At 40.5% G+C, this 16,410-nt stretch overlaps 1 protein-coding gene across 1 annotated transcript in view; it reads left to right on the top strand.

Annotated features, from left to right (window-relative positions):
• LEPR (leptin receptor) overlaps positions 1 to 16,410 on the top strand; it is a 53,174-nt gene that overhangs the window by 20,885 nt on the left and 15,879 nt on the right. Inside the window, exons 5-9 of the mRNA XM_033151876.1 lie at positions 3,844 to 4,049; positions 8,134 to 8,279; positions 8,903 to 9,047; positions 12,872 to 13,165; positions 13,253 to 13,370. Of these exons, the coding sequence (XP_033007767.1) occupies positions 3,844 to 4,049; positions 8,134 to 8,279; positions 8,903 to 9,047; positions 12,872 to 13,165; positions 13,253 to 13,370 (909 nt within the window). The remainder of the gene's footprint in view (positions 1 to 3,843; positions 4,050 to 8,133; positions 8,280 to 8,902; positions 9,048 to 12,871; positions 13,166 to 13,252; positions 13,371 to 16,410) is intronic.

The raw sequence follows: 16,410 nt of genomic DNA, 5'->3' as shown, positions 1-16,410 counted from the left end.
TTGATCTAAGCATGTTGCTTTTCATATGAATGGTACACATTTCTGTTAGGACTTGTAGAAGGACTATGTTCTTCTCAGCTACAAACACAACATCAGACACTCATGATACTATAGTAAATCTTTGTCTCCTATAATGTAAACCTACTGTGCAATAATATATAACAGAGGATCCAGCATGTTCCAATCCTTTCCCAATCTCCTATCATAAGAATACTGCAATTGTTAATATGGGCTGCCCATATTTTATGAAAGCACTGGCTTCTCTATAAATATGTAATAGCTATTACAGCCTTGGACATTCACCTCTGTGGGGAACAGCAGGCTGGGTTCATTCTACTGAAGGCTACAATCCTAGACCTATTGATCTCAGTGGAACTTATTTCTGAATTAGAATAGAAATGGCTGAAAATGTATCAGCATAGAATTAGGCTGCAAATGTATCAGCAAGTAGATTCAAACATCATATCACACATCATATTTATAGAATACAACATGCTCTCTCAAACATTGCTATGTTAACTGCAGACAAAAATAATAATAATGTGCCTCCTTTCTAAACAGAGTGACTCTACCTTTCTTGTGCCACAAGGGTTCTAAAATCAGTCTGTCAAACCAAGGGAAACCAAGGATTATTTCTTGGAATTTGGTGGTGGAATTAGGCTGCATGCAGAATGAGGAGTTCTTGCTCCAGAGTCTGTTGGGTATCTGAATGTTGACTGTAATGAGTCAAGCAGTGTAAAAATTTATTGGGATATAAGTCTACTGTGAAAAATAGCTGCATTAATTTTGCTCAAACTTTTGAATAGCTGTCCATGATTTATGGTATCTGTTAACAGACAGCTTAACAGAAATATATAGCCAGGATGCAGTCACAAGTACCCTCATAACCACCAAATATGCAGATGCAGCCAGGCAGTTTCTAACTCTGGCCAAGAACATCTCCCTTGCTGTTCAGTGGGATGAGCTGGAATTGACCTGTATATTTCTTCCAGTGGAACAGGTTCCCTAAACAACCAATTCAGATAATTAACTTTTCTTAATAAATTTGATATCTAACTCTCACTTCTACCTTTTGGCAATATGAACATATGTCTTCTTACATTGATCTCTATGGTAGCTGAAAATAAACTACTGAAAGGCTGTTTAAACTCCCAATATACCCAGTTATTTCAAATTCTCCCTTTAAAAAAAATACTCAAAACATATTTTCCACAGATGTTTTTAGAGTACTTTTTTTTGGGCAAAACTCTAATATGAATAATAGGCAACAATAAAACCTTGCCAAATGCTTTTTTTAAAACAACAACATTTTTCTTGAGTGCTTCAAAGAATTTTCCATCACATTACAATGCAACTGTAACATATAAAAAGAGAATACAGAACACAGTGGCCAATGAATACCACAGCTGGTTTCTCTTATAACTACAGAAGGAAATGGTGGCAAGTGGAACAATGCTGACTTTCCACTTTCAAGTAGTGTAGTGTAAGCTGAAGCCAAACCATAAAGAGTATATATATATTTCACTCTGTTTATCCAAAGTCTGATCCAGGAAAACATTAATTTTACAACTTTAAAAATAAAGTCCTGCAGTTTCATGCCAGTTTCAAGAACTAACATTTCATGTTGCAAAACTAAGGGAAGTATTATTTGCTGCTGTGAGCTTTTGTCATTATCTCCTCATGTTAGTTCTTCATGGTTTGTGAATTATAAGCACCACCCGAAAAAACCAATAAAAAGTTTGTGGTTATTGTCTCATAGTAAGCTTGCATTCCCTTTCTCCAGACTGCCTTTGAGTACTTTAGAATGAACTATCATTTGGGGGCTCAGTGGATTATGTGGAAGGCTGGCCTTCTCTCATATTTCTGAACTTATTCACACAGTGCACAATTGTTATTTTTTTGTTATTAATTTCCTTATCCTAATTCTAATACCCCCCCTCAAGATTGGGAGAAAAGGCAGCTTGTGTCTACTGCATTCAATATTGCAGGAACTGAGAGAAATGATTTAAATTGGAATGGTGTGAGATGCGTGAACCCAGTACTTCTGGTACATTGCTGATCTATGTGCCTATGTGCTCATCTGTCACATAGGCTGTGCTTACTTGAGCTGTAACTAAGTCGTAAGTGTCAAACATGCAGTGTATGACTGTCCCGCAGCACATTGGCACATATCTGACCAGTCTCAAAAGGGGCTGTGTACTTGTGCTACTTTTCAGCAAGCACCGAAAAGAGTACAGTGAAGGCGCCTGCTTGATCTCAACAGGCAAGGAGTTCCAAAGTGCAGGTGCTGCCACAACTAAATGACCGAGCTCTTACAAACGTGGAATGGGTATGACGTGGCACCTGTCGTAGTGCCAGTTGCACTGATCGAAGTGGTCCAGTGAGCACATGTACTCAGCGTTTACTTAATGGCAGTGGTGGCTGGTGCATGTTGGAACTGGTAGGGTGGAAGACAAGGAGACCAACAGAAGGTAGAGCCATAACCAATGATACGTAGTGTCAACGGATTCAATTTTTTTGCTGCCGAGCCCCTCAGCTAGACAATAGGGTTAGCTGGGGGGGGGGAGAGCCTGGCTGCCTTTGAAAACGGGCGGCTGATGTTTTGAAACGTTACAATAAGCTAAGTTAACACGATCCTTTCCCCTTCCATTGCTCAGCGCCGGCTGCGGCAGCGACCGACAGCTGCCTCCTCCTCCTCCTCCTGGTGCTCAGAGAGAGAGAGAGAGAGCGTGCTGGCAGGGGGGAGGGAAGAGAACTTTTGCCTTCCTTTCCTCCCTCCCCTTAAACCCCGCTCCTGCATCATTAGCCACCTCCTTCTCCACACACCCCACTCGTGCTCCTTGTCCCTTCAGTGTTTTTTCCATCCCTCCCCACTTAAAACTCCTCTCCTATAACATTTGATTCAGACTGGAGCTCGCTGAGTAGCCGAGGCGTCGTAGCCCACGGGCAGCGTTTCCAAAATACAGTAAGCCTACTGCGCGCGTTCACACCAGTGTCGCCCACTTTTGCTTCTGGCTCCGCCCACCACTGCCATGTGACTGTCCCCGGGATAGGTGAGGCTGCTGATCCCTTATTTTCAAATCCAAAACTTGACAGCTATGCCAGGTGTATGTGGGAAATCACTTGGCATGGGCCATTTGGTTTTTGCCTACCTCGTAGCAATCGTCACAACTTTATAAGGATTGGCGGTTAGGCATTGGTTGATCTTATGATGGGGGAGGGGAGGTGTGGCCCAAGCCTAAGGGTATTCCGTTAAAGGAATCCGGGGGTGTGGATCTTGTCCAAAGCTTGGGGCGGGGCTAGGGCCATGCCACGACCCCATCGGGAACCCAGGGGGAGCTCAAGTTGGTTTGCATAGACGGGGCTCCCCCTACCGGTGGTTGACCCATACTGGACTCCCTGCGTGACGGGCAGGAGTCAGATATAGTTGGGTCAATTCCAATGCCTAAGCCAATATCGCTCACATTCTGTAACCAAGAAAGTTGTGGCCTAAATTTGCCCAGTAACATTAACCTAATATCTGTGTCCTTGTGTCTTATTCATCAATGAGGGGGTGGTCTCGGGGTCTTGACACGCAATGGCATTAACTCCAGTACTCTTGCTTTTTTGTTTGATTAATATGACTAGGCATTGGGAATTTTTAAAACAAAATGATCACAACCTTTCTCTTGTCTTTTTTTGGTAAAAGTGGCACTCTGGCATGTTCAGCATAGTCTTTCTAGAGGGTCTTGATCTAAAATAATTAACCCATTTTAAAAAACAGCATCTAGTAAAATGCTTTAGACATGATACTTCATACAAAATATTCACAATTGATGGGTTTCTTTTTCTTTTACAATTCAGAACAGATGCCTCATTGGGAAGTACCTCTACACGTTCCCTAAAGGACAATGTCACAGTCACTCACTGCAATGCTGTAAAAAACCAAAAATACAAATGTCAGATAACTTCAGCAAAGTTCAAGCATATTTACATTATGTGGCTCAAGATCACAGATGGAATAACATTGCTTCAGTCACCACTAATGTTAGTCAAGCCTACAGATATTGGTAAGTTTCAGTTTATTGGCCATGGTGTAAAATCAGAATAACAATAAGAGTCTGAGGAAGCTTCCAAAATGATGATTCCAGAATATACAATGAGGATACACTGTGGCAGAACTTAATTCTATGGAAAACACTCTCCCTCAAAGCAACACACAAATACATAAGCTAGTGTAGAATAAAATGTTGGTATTGCAAGCCTTTTTTGCTTTTCCCAACATACTTTATTTATATAGCAAAATACAATAAGTAAAATCAGTGATGTAAGTCCTGAATAAATTCCCTAAGATACGTGAAATCTCATCCTATTGTAATTCCAGTAATGTTAAGCTTGTTCTTGAAGCTGTCGTAATTCATAACAATAACGACATAATTCTTTTCCCACATGAACTTGATGGTGGAAGCTGTTCAGGATCTTAGGGCTCGTCCAGACTTCCATTTGTGCCACCACTTTCCCTTGGGAAAACTCGATTTTTATCAGTCAGAATTTTCATGGATTTATGTTTGCTACAACTCAGTGCTGAAGAGCGGGTTTCCCAGGGGAATGTAGTGGAGCATACAGAAAACCACTTGGACCTTATGGCTAGAAAGCATGGGACAAGTGGGAAACCTGCTTTTTCTAGGCATGGTATAAATATAAGCCCGGATGCGCCCTTGGTATTTTCAGCTTTTATGCAGCATTTACTTTTTCTGCAAGGTAAATGAAGAGCAATGTTCATTAGCTCATGGTATCCTTAATATTTCATCATACTGTCATTTCTGAAGTAAGGAAATTCTTGGCACAGTAACTTTGATCCCTTTGGTAGGCTGGTTCTGTTCATTGTATGGCTGGCATTGGAAGCCTGAATGATAGGAGCTTCTAATTAATTGAAATGAATTAAGTTAGAAGAGGGTTGTCCTGCACTGTTCTTAACCATGCCAGCAAAATCCTTTTTATTTTATTTTTTAAAATGTGGTTGTTGTGGCACAGGGCCATACTACGCAAGATGGTGGCAAGTTCTGTGTGTATGAATATTGAACTGCCTCAGTCACATAGAAAAAGAGGGAAGTAAGGGTCCAAAAGCAAAAGTGTAATCTGGATAAATAGTGCAGAACTCTCCCTACACTTCTCCCCCTGCAGCTCCTCTTATGCTACTTCTGGTACTGGAGCTCATCTGAGGAGAAGAGTGCATGGGGGAATAATTCCCTAAGAGACATGTAGGGAATCTGCAGGCAGGAGGAGTGGCCTGCTTGTGTTCCTCACAGATGAGTCTTTTCCCCTTCTTATAATTGGATGGATGCTGTTCCTCTCTGCATGGCTGGGGCCAGGGCCGTCTCGTCCATTTGGGCTGGTGGCACGGCGCACCAGGCCCCCAGGTGCGCCCCCACTACCACGGCAGCATACTGGGCGCCCCCTCCCCAACCCGACCCCATGGGCGGGTGGGTGGGCGGGCGCTTGCGTGCCGGCGACACAGCCCCGTCTTCGAGCACAGCGAGCGGGGGGAAGTAGCGCGGCCCCGCCGGCGGCCTCCCACCACCCCCACAGGTGGCCGGGTGCTTACAACACCAGCGCTCTCCCCCGGACGCATGGGGCGCCGGAAGGATCGAGCCCACCGGCATACCATGTTTTCTACTACATTCAGAAGACGCTGAGACTCAATAAAGTTCTAAAGGGTTACTTATTAATGGGTGTTTTTAAATCAAGATGCAGTTTCTTTTAAAATTAGAATTTTAGCATTTAAAAAGGTGAAAGCTTGCTTCTGCTATTTAATCAAGTCACGGGAAATGGTACAATCAGATGGCGGATGCATTTAATGTTTTGTTGCTTTCTGGCTGAATAAGCAGCTCCTTATAAACATTTGACCATTTATGAACTGTTTAGTGTTTTAACATTCTCACCATAATGAAAAGAACATTTCAGTAGCCTATTTTTCTTAGTATCTTTTTGTAATTAATTGAAACCTTTTAGAATGACCATTTCATGTTGCTTACAAATTAAGTTAATGCTTTTGAAAGATGATGGGATTATAGGAATAATGCCACAGTGATTCTTTCAAATCACGTCACTGAGTGGCCTGCTACTTTAAAACTGTACTATCTAGCTTAATTATATATAGAATTAAAAATGGCACTAGGTGGAGTTCATTTCACATCAAATCCTCTGTAAGACATTGAAGGAATATACTCTTGTGTGTACAATCAGTCCTCTGGACCACAGCCATTGACTACATCCAGTTAAGGTTGCAACCCTGCATCCATATACCTAGGAGTAACTCCCATTGAACTCAGGGGGACATAGTTTTAAATAAACATGTACAGGTATAGGACTGTGCTTTCAGTAAATGCTTGAATTGTACTTTAAGTCCCAGTAGCATCTTTTAAGTGTATTTATTCACTGTTTATCATTTCATAATACCAAATCAATATACAATATACAAAGCTAGAACCATAAAAAGATAAAAATCACTAAACAGAAAATACCAGCATGTATGGCTGGAATCACCCATCTTAAAGGGCCTGCCTGAACAAAACATCTTGAATAAGTTTCAGAAGCCTAGCATTGCCAGCATTCCTCTAACACAGGGGACAGCAAACTTTTTCAGCAGGGGGCCAGTCCACTGTCCCTCAGACCTTGTGGGGAGCCGGACTATATTTTGGGGAAAAAAAATGAACGAACCCAGAGATGCATTTTAAATAAAAGGACACATTCTACTCATGTAAAAAGACGCTGATTCCCGGACCGTCCGCGGGCCGGATTTAGATGGTGATTGGGCCGCATCCGGGCCCCGGGCCTTAGTTTGGGGACCCCTGCTCTATCATCAAAATGGAAATCCAGAGGGTTCGTGCTATAACACTAAAGGTGACCATGGAAATAGCTACAGGAGCATATGGTGGTACCTCTACGAAGGGCCCTCCTGAGGATTGTAGAGACTGCACTGGTCCATGGAAGGAGTTAGATGGTCTCTCAGAAAACAAGGGCCCATGTTTACGAATTAGCTTGGCAGCACATTGGCAGTCAGTGCAGTGCAACATGCTGTTGGTATGTCTCTTAGGTCAGCTGCTTAGTAGCTGCATCCTGCACCAGCTGCATCTTCAAGACCAGCCTTAAAGAGAAAGCCCCACAGAGTGCATTGCAGCAAACCAATCTAGACACCCACCAGTGCATAGACCACTGTCTCCATGCTGTCCCTAACCAATATGGCGATAGCTGCTGTACCAGCCAAAGTTCATAAAGGGCATTCCTAGCCACTGAGGCCACCTGTACTCGAGTAACAAAGATGGAGCTAGTGGGATGCGCAGATTATGCACAGGTTTCCTTCAAAGGGAGTGCAAGTCCATCCAGCAGAGGCTACTGACCTTTCCAGGACATGGTAAACACTTGGCCACAGCACCCACCTTAAGGGCCTCTGCTTATGGAATTTTGCATTCAAGATAGGATTGACTAAGGACCAAATGCATGTTAGCATTTAATATATGTGGCTTGCATGGTTTTGTTTTTTTTAATTAACAACTGATTGTGGATTGACAATTAAGTCCCCTACAACATCCCCTCTGGATTTTGTATAATTAAGGGAATGCTGTTAGTCACCCTGAGAATTAGAAAACATTATATTTAATCATCCTTTTGCACTGTCTTCATCACTGAAAGAAGCTCCTCAATTTTATTGCTTCACCACTACAGCTGTAGGCTGAGGTTCCTTTTCATCGTTACATCCCAGCTATGAAGCCCCTCTTCCAAGCCTTCAAATGCTGAATGATAGATTTTGAATTGTTTTTTCTTCTTTTGGAAACTGAACAAGCTGCCTCCACAGCTCTTCCAAACCGCAACTGCAACCCAGGAAAGCATTTATGAATATGTTGAAATACTTTTAGTGAACTGGGGCACGAGGCAGTAGGTTATTCTTCATAGCTTAAAGCCACATTAGGTTAAAAAGCATGCTCCAGTTACTGTGTCACTTTGAAAGAGGTTTTGCATCATTGTGTGTATGCATGTTAATGTATAATATGCATATATTATGAAAAATGAATATAAAATAAAAATGGGAATATAAGTGGCTATTGAGAGTAACCAGCATGCTTAAACTACCTTGTTGATTATAATGTTTTACAGTAAAGCCTGAACCTCCATCACATCTGCATATAGATATGACAGACGAAGGACAGTTAAAGATATCTTGGTCTCGCCCTGAATCAATATCATATCCACTTCAGTATGAAATAAAATGCTTTGCAACTTCAACTGAAAATGTTTGGCAGGTGATGCTTTTCTTGTTCCTAAATTCACTCTATGAAATAAGCAAGCCAAAGATGAAAGTTAAGTTTGATCTAGGAAATCATTGTCATAATATTAACAGCCCTGAACATTTCATTTGTGAGAATTTTGTAAAAATAAAAATAAAATAATAATCAATAATGCACTACAAAAGTTTCTGAACACGAATAGAACTATAGACTTTTTCATGTAACTAATACAAACAATGATAGTTTCATATCATGGCATGGTCCAGTAATTATTGCTGCCAAAGTGCTATTGAAATCAATTGAATTAAAGTGAACAAAGGGATTAAAACTCATGACTTGAGTTTTACTGGGTTGCACTAACAAGGTTTGTGCTGTAGGGGCACTGATGCACGAGATTATTACTGTGTTGTTTTTTAAAAAGTGAGATTAAGGCAAAATTCACCTTTAATTGGACCACATACCATTGCCCCAGCTCACACTACTTGTAAAAGCTCACTCTCTGAATGCATTTTGAACTCATATGCTAAGCAAGCACAGTTTGGGCCAGAAACCAAACAGTATGTCTTGGCTTCAAGTTAAAGTGGGGCAAGAGTGGCATTAATAGTGTTGTTCTGTTTGTTTTTGACATAATTTAATAGGTGGTTGAGAAGACCATGGAAATGTCATTGATCATAAGCAATACACTATTTGATTCTTCATATGTAGTTCAAGTCCGATGCAAAAGCCTTTACAGACCAGGCCTTTGGAGTGATTGGAGCACACCTTATAACTTGAATCTACAAGGTTTGTCCCCGGTGGAAATCTGATTTGCTAGTACTGTGGAAGGCAAAGAATGGACTAGGTGACCCTTGGGGTCCTGTCCAACTCTACAATCCTATGAATATCAACATATGATCATTATCTGTTTTGAAAAATATATCCCTATTTATAAGGCGTGATGTATGAATACATATTATAGGAATAATATATGTGTGTGGACTTTCTTCACCAGGCCAGGCTGGGTGGCATAGTTCTGCATCTGGAAACCACAGAACAAATCATACTTTCAAAGAGCAAAATGATTAAAGAGTTCCTGGACATTTCTTACTTATCCAGTCACTGTGCAAAACTGCTTTATGCACATACATTCCCCCCACCTCCAAGCTCAGGTTCTAGTTCTCTGAGGGCAGACCCCAGTTATAGGCACTGTGACCACTGAGTGGGAGAATGATACAAGAGATCCTTTTTTTAATGGAAAATTCCCCCATGAGTTCCAAATCCCACTGAGAAGATGGGAAACTCTCCCACAACTCTGGATGCTTCCAGGGGAGCTGCTATTATTATTATTATTATTATTATTATTATTATTATTATTATTATTATTATTATTATTATTATTATTATTATCCTGCCCTGTATCTGCTGGTCTCAGAGCGGTTTACAGAATAAAATAAAAATAAATAAAAATATAAAACCACAAAATCCATAATTAAAATAAAAACAATAACTCAATAACCCCCCCCCCAAGAAACCCCACATTTTAAAAGGGCATAGGAAAGAAGGAGGCCAATTTAACTTTCGCCTCTATGATCAAATAGCCATCCATTATTATGGGGGGGGGAAGCACTTGGAGAACACCTTTTTTATGGAAACAAAGTGCTTAACTACTCCATTGATGAGTGGACCAACTCCACTGACAGGCATCAGTATGTATAGTGTGTCTGAAAGACATTTCTCTTTCCCATTTTCTAAGGAAAGAAAAACTTTTAGGGTGATGGAAGGATGGGCTGTAAGTTTTTCATGCTTTAGTTCTGGCATCAGGTTCAGGTGTGAGGAAGGAGAAAACACAATTTCTGTGCTTGTGAATAGGAAAGCATTTTTCAGTTTCTTAACAAGGTCTCAAGGGTATGTTCAGTTTGGATGTGCAGTCAAGGAACTGAAAAATAGTCCTGGACCCACTCCTTTGTCTGCCTCTAGCAATTGGCTTTCCGGACTCCAACCCATTTGCCAGTTTATTGTACGAAACAGTTTCTGGCAATGCACACAGAATGCATGGAAAACAATGTAGTAAAGGATTATAAGTCTCTAATGCATAAGATGAAATATTAATATTCATCAAACATGTGCTTTACTGGTCACATATCATGTTGTGATGTGCTTGATGAGAACCTTAGGAAGGGTAATATCTTCCCTGCAGGGAACTCAGATAGGGCCATTCTCTCAATGGCTAATTCCAGTATTAAACCAATAGAAAAAGAAGTAACCCATTAATGAAGTTGTGGCAGCAAAGAAGCTGTTTGGTATTCACCTCAGTGCATTAACACCAGAAGTACAAAATGCTGGAACTAAACAATTATATATTTATGTATTTAATTAGAATTATGTTCAGACCTATATTTAACATTGAAGGCTGTACTTAGTGTAAATTGGTAATGCTGCATATTGCAGAGCCTGGTTTGTGGGAACTCCCTCTGAACTGGAAGTTTATTCTCTCATTAAGGAGTTACTATGCAGGAGTCAGCAAGCTAACCCTTTATAGTGAAACACTTCATTGTAGTATTTTGCCAATTAGTGATCAAATTGGGCTACTCTGGCTGTGTTTTGTCATCCACCAAAGGATTAGGACCAGTGCTATTTTTCCACAAGAAGGGGTGCCAGAACTCACCATGAACACCTCCCTCATTGTCTTAGAATGTCAATGGCACCCACCTGAGAAGTGCCAAGACTAAGTTCTAAAAAAGAAACCCTGATTAGGACACGAGGGACAGCTGTACCTCATTACAATTATTTAACTGTTTCTCGGTGTGACATGCACCCTAACCTGGGAGTACTAGAATCTGAGCTTGGAGCATATGGACATTTGACATATATGTTTCCATACTATGATCACTCATAGTGATCGCCTGTATTATGATGTCCTAGATCTGCACTAAGGGACGTGGATGGCGCTGTTGTCTAAGCCACAGAGCCTAGGGCTTGCCGATCAGAAGGTTGGCAGTTCGAATCCCTGCGACGGTGTGAGCTTCCGTTTTCGGTCCCAGCTCCTGCCAACCTAGCAGTTTGAAAGCATGCCAAAAAGTGCAAGTAGATAAATAGGTACCGCTCTAGTGGGAAGGTAAACGGTGTTTCTGTGCGCTGCTCTGGCTTCAGTGTTGTGTTGCTCCAGAAGCAGCTTAGTCATGCTAGTCACATGACCCAGAAAAACTGTGCGGATAAACACCGGCTCCCTCGGCCTGTAAAGCGAGATGAGTGCTGCAACCCCCAAGTCGTCTGCAACTGGACTTAACTGTCAGGGGTCCTTTACCTTTACCTTTTTAGATCTGCACTGTGTTTGTGTGTTTGTTTTGGAGTCCTCTTGAAGAATATTATGTGCATTGCTGTGGGCAGCGAAGCGGCACTGAGTTGCTAAAACCTTATCTATCTATCTATCTATCTATCTATCTATCTATCTATCCAGTGTTTTTTTTCTGGGGGGACGCAGGGGTACACATACCCCTAAATATTTTGTGAATCTAAGTTTGGTGTCATTATGAGTAGGAAAATGAGAGTACCCATAAACGTATTTTTTGGCTTCTATCTATCTATCTATCTATCTATCTATCTATCTATTTCATGTACACCCCAACTTTTCCCCAAGGATCTCAAAGTGGTGTACATAGTTCCCTGCCTCCCCATTTTATAACAATCCTGTGAGGTACATTAGGTTGAGAGTGAGTGAATGGCCTATGGTCACCCAGTGAGCTTCATGGCAGAGTGGGGATTTGAACCCAGGTTTCCTAGGTCCTAGTCTGACACCCTTGCCACTACACCACACTGGTTCTCTTAAACTGACAAAATGGTTTCTCATTTATAGAGTGGTATACATTACAGAAAAACTCTGAGGCCTTTTTCAATGTATGACTCCTTTTCCAGTACATGTACATGCCATTTCTTGTTTGCTGTTCTCTGTATCTTATGTATGCTTTCACTGAATACTTAAATTGAGTAAACCTTCCACCTGTAGCTAAACATTTTACACACAGAGAGAGAGAGAGAGAGGGAGAGGGAGGGAGAGAGAGAGAGAGTTTTTCTTTAAAAATGTTAAGGGGGTACTCTCATTTTGACTCAAGAAAACCACCATTTTATAGTTCAAATTGGGAAAAGTAAATATAGTAAATGGACAAAAGTACAAAGATTCACAAAATGTTTAAGGGTAATGCTTCCCCCAGAAAAAAGCACTGTGTGTGTGTGTGTGTGTGTGTATTCATTTCTTTAACAAAATTTATATATGGCTTGATTGTAATAAAACCTCGAAGTGCTCTACAAAATAAAACACTGAAATTATCAATAAAAGACAGTTAAAGAAAGATGATTTGACAACAACAAATTTCATTTAAAAAACAAATGAAAATCAACAAAAAGCTAAAAAACAGACTAAAACACATGTGACAGGTTGGAGAAGTAATCTTAAACACTACAATTAATAAGAAAAGGGATATTCATTTTTTTCTATTATAAATTATCATTAGCAGTCATTATATATATGTTTTGAAAGTTTACTGCACTGCATACATTTTGGTATGTGATTGTTTTCTTCCAATGTATAACGTTTGTCTCTTGTCTTTTTTCCACTTCGTTTCTTGTAATAGAAGTCATGTATTTCCCTTCAAAAATCCTGGCAAGTGTTGGAACAAATGTTTCCTTTTATTGTATTTACAAAACCAAAGATAAAGTAATCTCATCGGAGAAGATAGTCTGGTGGTTAAATTTAGCAAAAGAAATTCCTAGGAGTCAGTACACACTTGTGAATGACTACATTGGCAAAGTAACACTTGTCAACTTAAATGCTATGAAGCCTGGAGGGAATTTCCTCTTCAATGCCATTTACTGTTGTAATGAAAACAAGGAATGTAATCACCGTTATGCTGAATTATATATAATAGGTAAGATTCCTGCTTATTTTTAAATTAATGTTGGTAAATCTATTTTTTTCTTAGATTTTCTGTTGATTAAGTCTGTCTTTCAAATAGATGTTAATATCAGCATCACATGTGAAACATACGGCAACTTGCAAAAAATGACTTGCAGATGGTCCACCAACACAGACCCACTGCTTTTGGAGAGCACTTTGCTGTTGAGATACTACAGGTATATGTTCATTTTAATCTGATGTTTTGTGAAAAGATGCCACATTGGAAATGGTGGTGGATAAAAGCATAAAACAAATAAATGTAGTTGGGCCTAGGACAGTCAAACATCAGGTCTGAGGCATGACCTAAAGTGAGCTGAGTCCCTCCCCACTTTTGCTAGACCAAAGAGGAAAGCCTGAGGTGGGAAGTGTTATAATCAGGAAGATTAGTTTGGGAAGTATTTTTTATAAGTCTTTCCCCTGTTTCCAGTCTGATTTGATCTTAATGGCAATATTTACCTTACTGAGGTCCTAGGTTTGAGATTCACTAGTAGGGTTGCCATATTTCAAAAAGTAAAAACCAGAACACCCCAAAAGATGTTGAGCTTTTTAAAGGAATTGAGCAGTAATATCATAGAAAATCTGGACGTATGGCAGCCCTATTCACTAGAGACTTCATTCCCGATACTGCTGAGCACGCTTACTCACTGTGAATATATTACTGGCTCTATCACATCAGACTTTGCTTGGAGGAGGGGACTAAGTCCAGGCATTCCCATGCTCCATTATCACTTGCATCAGGTGATCAGCTCTCTGACAGGACATTGCTGACTTTGTGTTCAGGGGTCAGTAAAAGGATTTAATCCAGCTAAAATTATTGCTAAGTCCTATTAAAATGAGACGTAAATTAGTTGCTACTCACTCCTTCCATTGCTTCTGAAGAGTGAGTAACTGACAATTTTAATTGTCAAGATTGCATCAGCAGACTCTTGAAGATGTCTGACAGAAGGTCTTGAATAATATCTATTCTTTAGAAGCTAAAGTGGTTACTGATTTTGTTTTGGGGATCAGTTCAAAACGGATGGTGTTCAGCTTAAAAATCCAAAATGACCAGCGTTGAAGAAACACTTCCACCCATATACTCCCTATTGTGCCTTGAGGGGGCCTGGTTTATTATCTCCTTTTTTCAGGAGGCACAGTTAACAAGTAACAAGTTCTTGGCCCTTCTCTAAGTAGCATGTCACCTCTGGAATTCTCTACAGGAGATGTGTAAGTAGTTGTCTCTAAGTCATAGTTTTAGTGTTCTGTCAAATCTGGGCCACTGTTTTTATCTCATGCATCAATTTCATCAATGAAAACAAATTTAAACTATGCTTAGTTCAAACCAGCTAGAATCAAGCCATGGTGTATGGTTTTGGCTTCTTCACTAACCATTGTATCAACTAACGACAGTCATCCAAGTCTGGACATAACATGGATCTGTGGTTAGTTTAAGACTGATCTCGCAGCCATGGCAGGATAGAAGGTAGCACTTAGGCTGGTGTAGGCAATACTGAACTAGTTGCACCAATGGTACAATTTAGTATAAGGCAGCTTCATATGTTCTTATGTGCCTAAGACTCATCCATGCATGTTTAGGTAATGTGAAGCCATGCCAGAATTATGTCTGAACTGGCCCATAGTTTCTAAATCACCATAATCTTGTATCACTGCAACACTGCACATAGTTCAGATAAAAACAATGTGTAGCAAACAAAGCAAATCACTTGATCTTTACACTGATTGAAATTTTGCAGGTAAAATTCTGCAATGCTTTTCCAACGGGAGGTCAGTCATGAGTCGATGTTTATTCTTCCCTTGATGCTGGTAGTTGAAATATACTTTTTATTTAAAAAAAAACTGTATTTGAAAAATACAGTATCCTGTGCTAAGTCTTCAGAGAAAATTGTACTGATTTAATCTGCATTTGTTTGTCTGACATTAAGAGGGAAAATACAGCTAAATATGCCACTGAGGGGCCAATTAAATAAGCAATTTCCTTTCTGGCTGCCTGCTTGAAAGGTTTATATGCCACAGGTATGGCTGGTCATTCTAATAATATAGAATATACTTTCAGTACATTTTTTAAAAAAAACAACAACAAACCCAATCAGCCAATTTAAGACTCATCCATATATAGTGCTTCTGTCAAAGCAACTCCCTAGTTCTATTCCTCCAGGTTGAAAACAATAACCACCATGCATATTTCTCCTTTTACTAACCTGTGCATACTTGGTTGGTAGTGGGTTAAAGGTTAAGAACCAGTGGCCCAGCTCACACATCACATTAAACCATAGTTTGTTTTTAACTATGGTTTAATGTGAACAAGCACCAGGATCAGATGGTCTCACTCCACTCCTCCCTGCTCCTGCCCCAGGAGACAAGCCAGTGTAGCTTATAATGATAACTGAACCTGGGCTCGTGGTTTGTTTCACCCAAGAACAAATTTTGTTTATGTAGTTGTTGACGTTCATCTGTCTCAGAAGATAATGGAAGAGTACACCTTTAGGGGTAAAGTAGAACCGTTGGAGAGTTTCAGTGTTTGTGGCTGTGAAGACCAATACAGAAGAGACGTGTTGTATTGTAGGTGCAGTAGAAGAAGATATCTAGTTTTGCTGCTACAGGTTCAACATGGCATTTCTTCTCTCTGTGTTTCTTTCAACAGTCATTCCTCCTCTGGTCACTGTTGTGAATATACAACCTGTCTGTCTCCAGACACGGCAATAGTCTGCAAGGGATTTCCATATGGAGGGGTTGATGTTGCCAGCCTTCATGTCACGTTTGCAGACATCTTTGTAATGCAGAGTTGGTCTGCTAACAGCCCTAATGTAGAAGCCAACTGCTCACCCTTGGGGATCCTGCCATCTTCCATTCTGTGGACATGACCAAGCCACAGTAGATGTCGCTGAGAACATGCTGGAAATGAGGTCTTAGGAGAGCACACATTTGTTTAAGACCATATCTTGCCATGTGATGCCCAAAATCTTCCTGACACAGAGATATGGAAGACATTGAGGCATTGCTCCTGGTGGGTATAAGTTGCCCATGACCCACTTCCATAAAGCAGCATGCTCAAAATGCAAGCCTGGTAGACCTTCGTCTTGCTATGTTTGGTTATGACTAACCAACCAACCAACCAACCAACCACAAGTTCAGGTTCAAAGGTCCCAGCAAGCTAAACCTTGCATTGTTTCATGGCAGCAACAGGACCAGATAACTTTTCAGTAATATGCACATTAA

The sequence above is a fragment of the Lacerta agilis genome, chromosome 6 (genome assembly GCF_009819535.1).
Source record: "Lacerta agilis isolate rLacAgi1 chromosome 6, rLacAgi1.pri, whole genome shotgun sequence".
Lineage (NCBI taxonomy): Eukaryota > Metazoa > Chordata > Lepidosauria > Squamata > Lacertidae > Lacerta > Lacerta agilis.
Note: the sequence above shows the minus strand (reverse complement) of the source record. Positions and strands in the feature narration are given on the sequence as shown.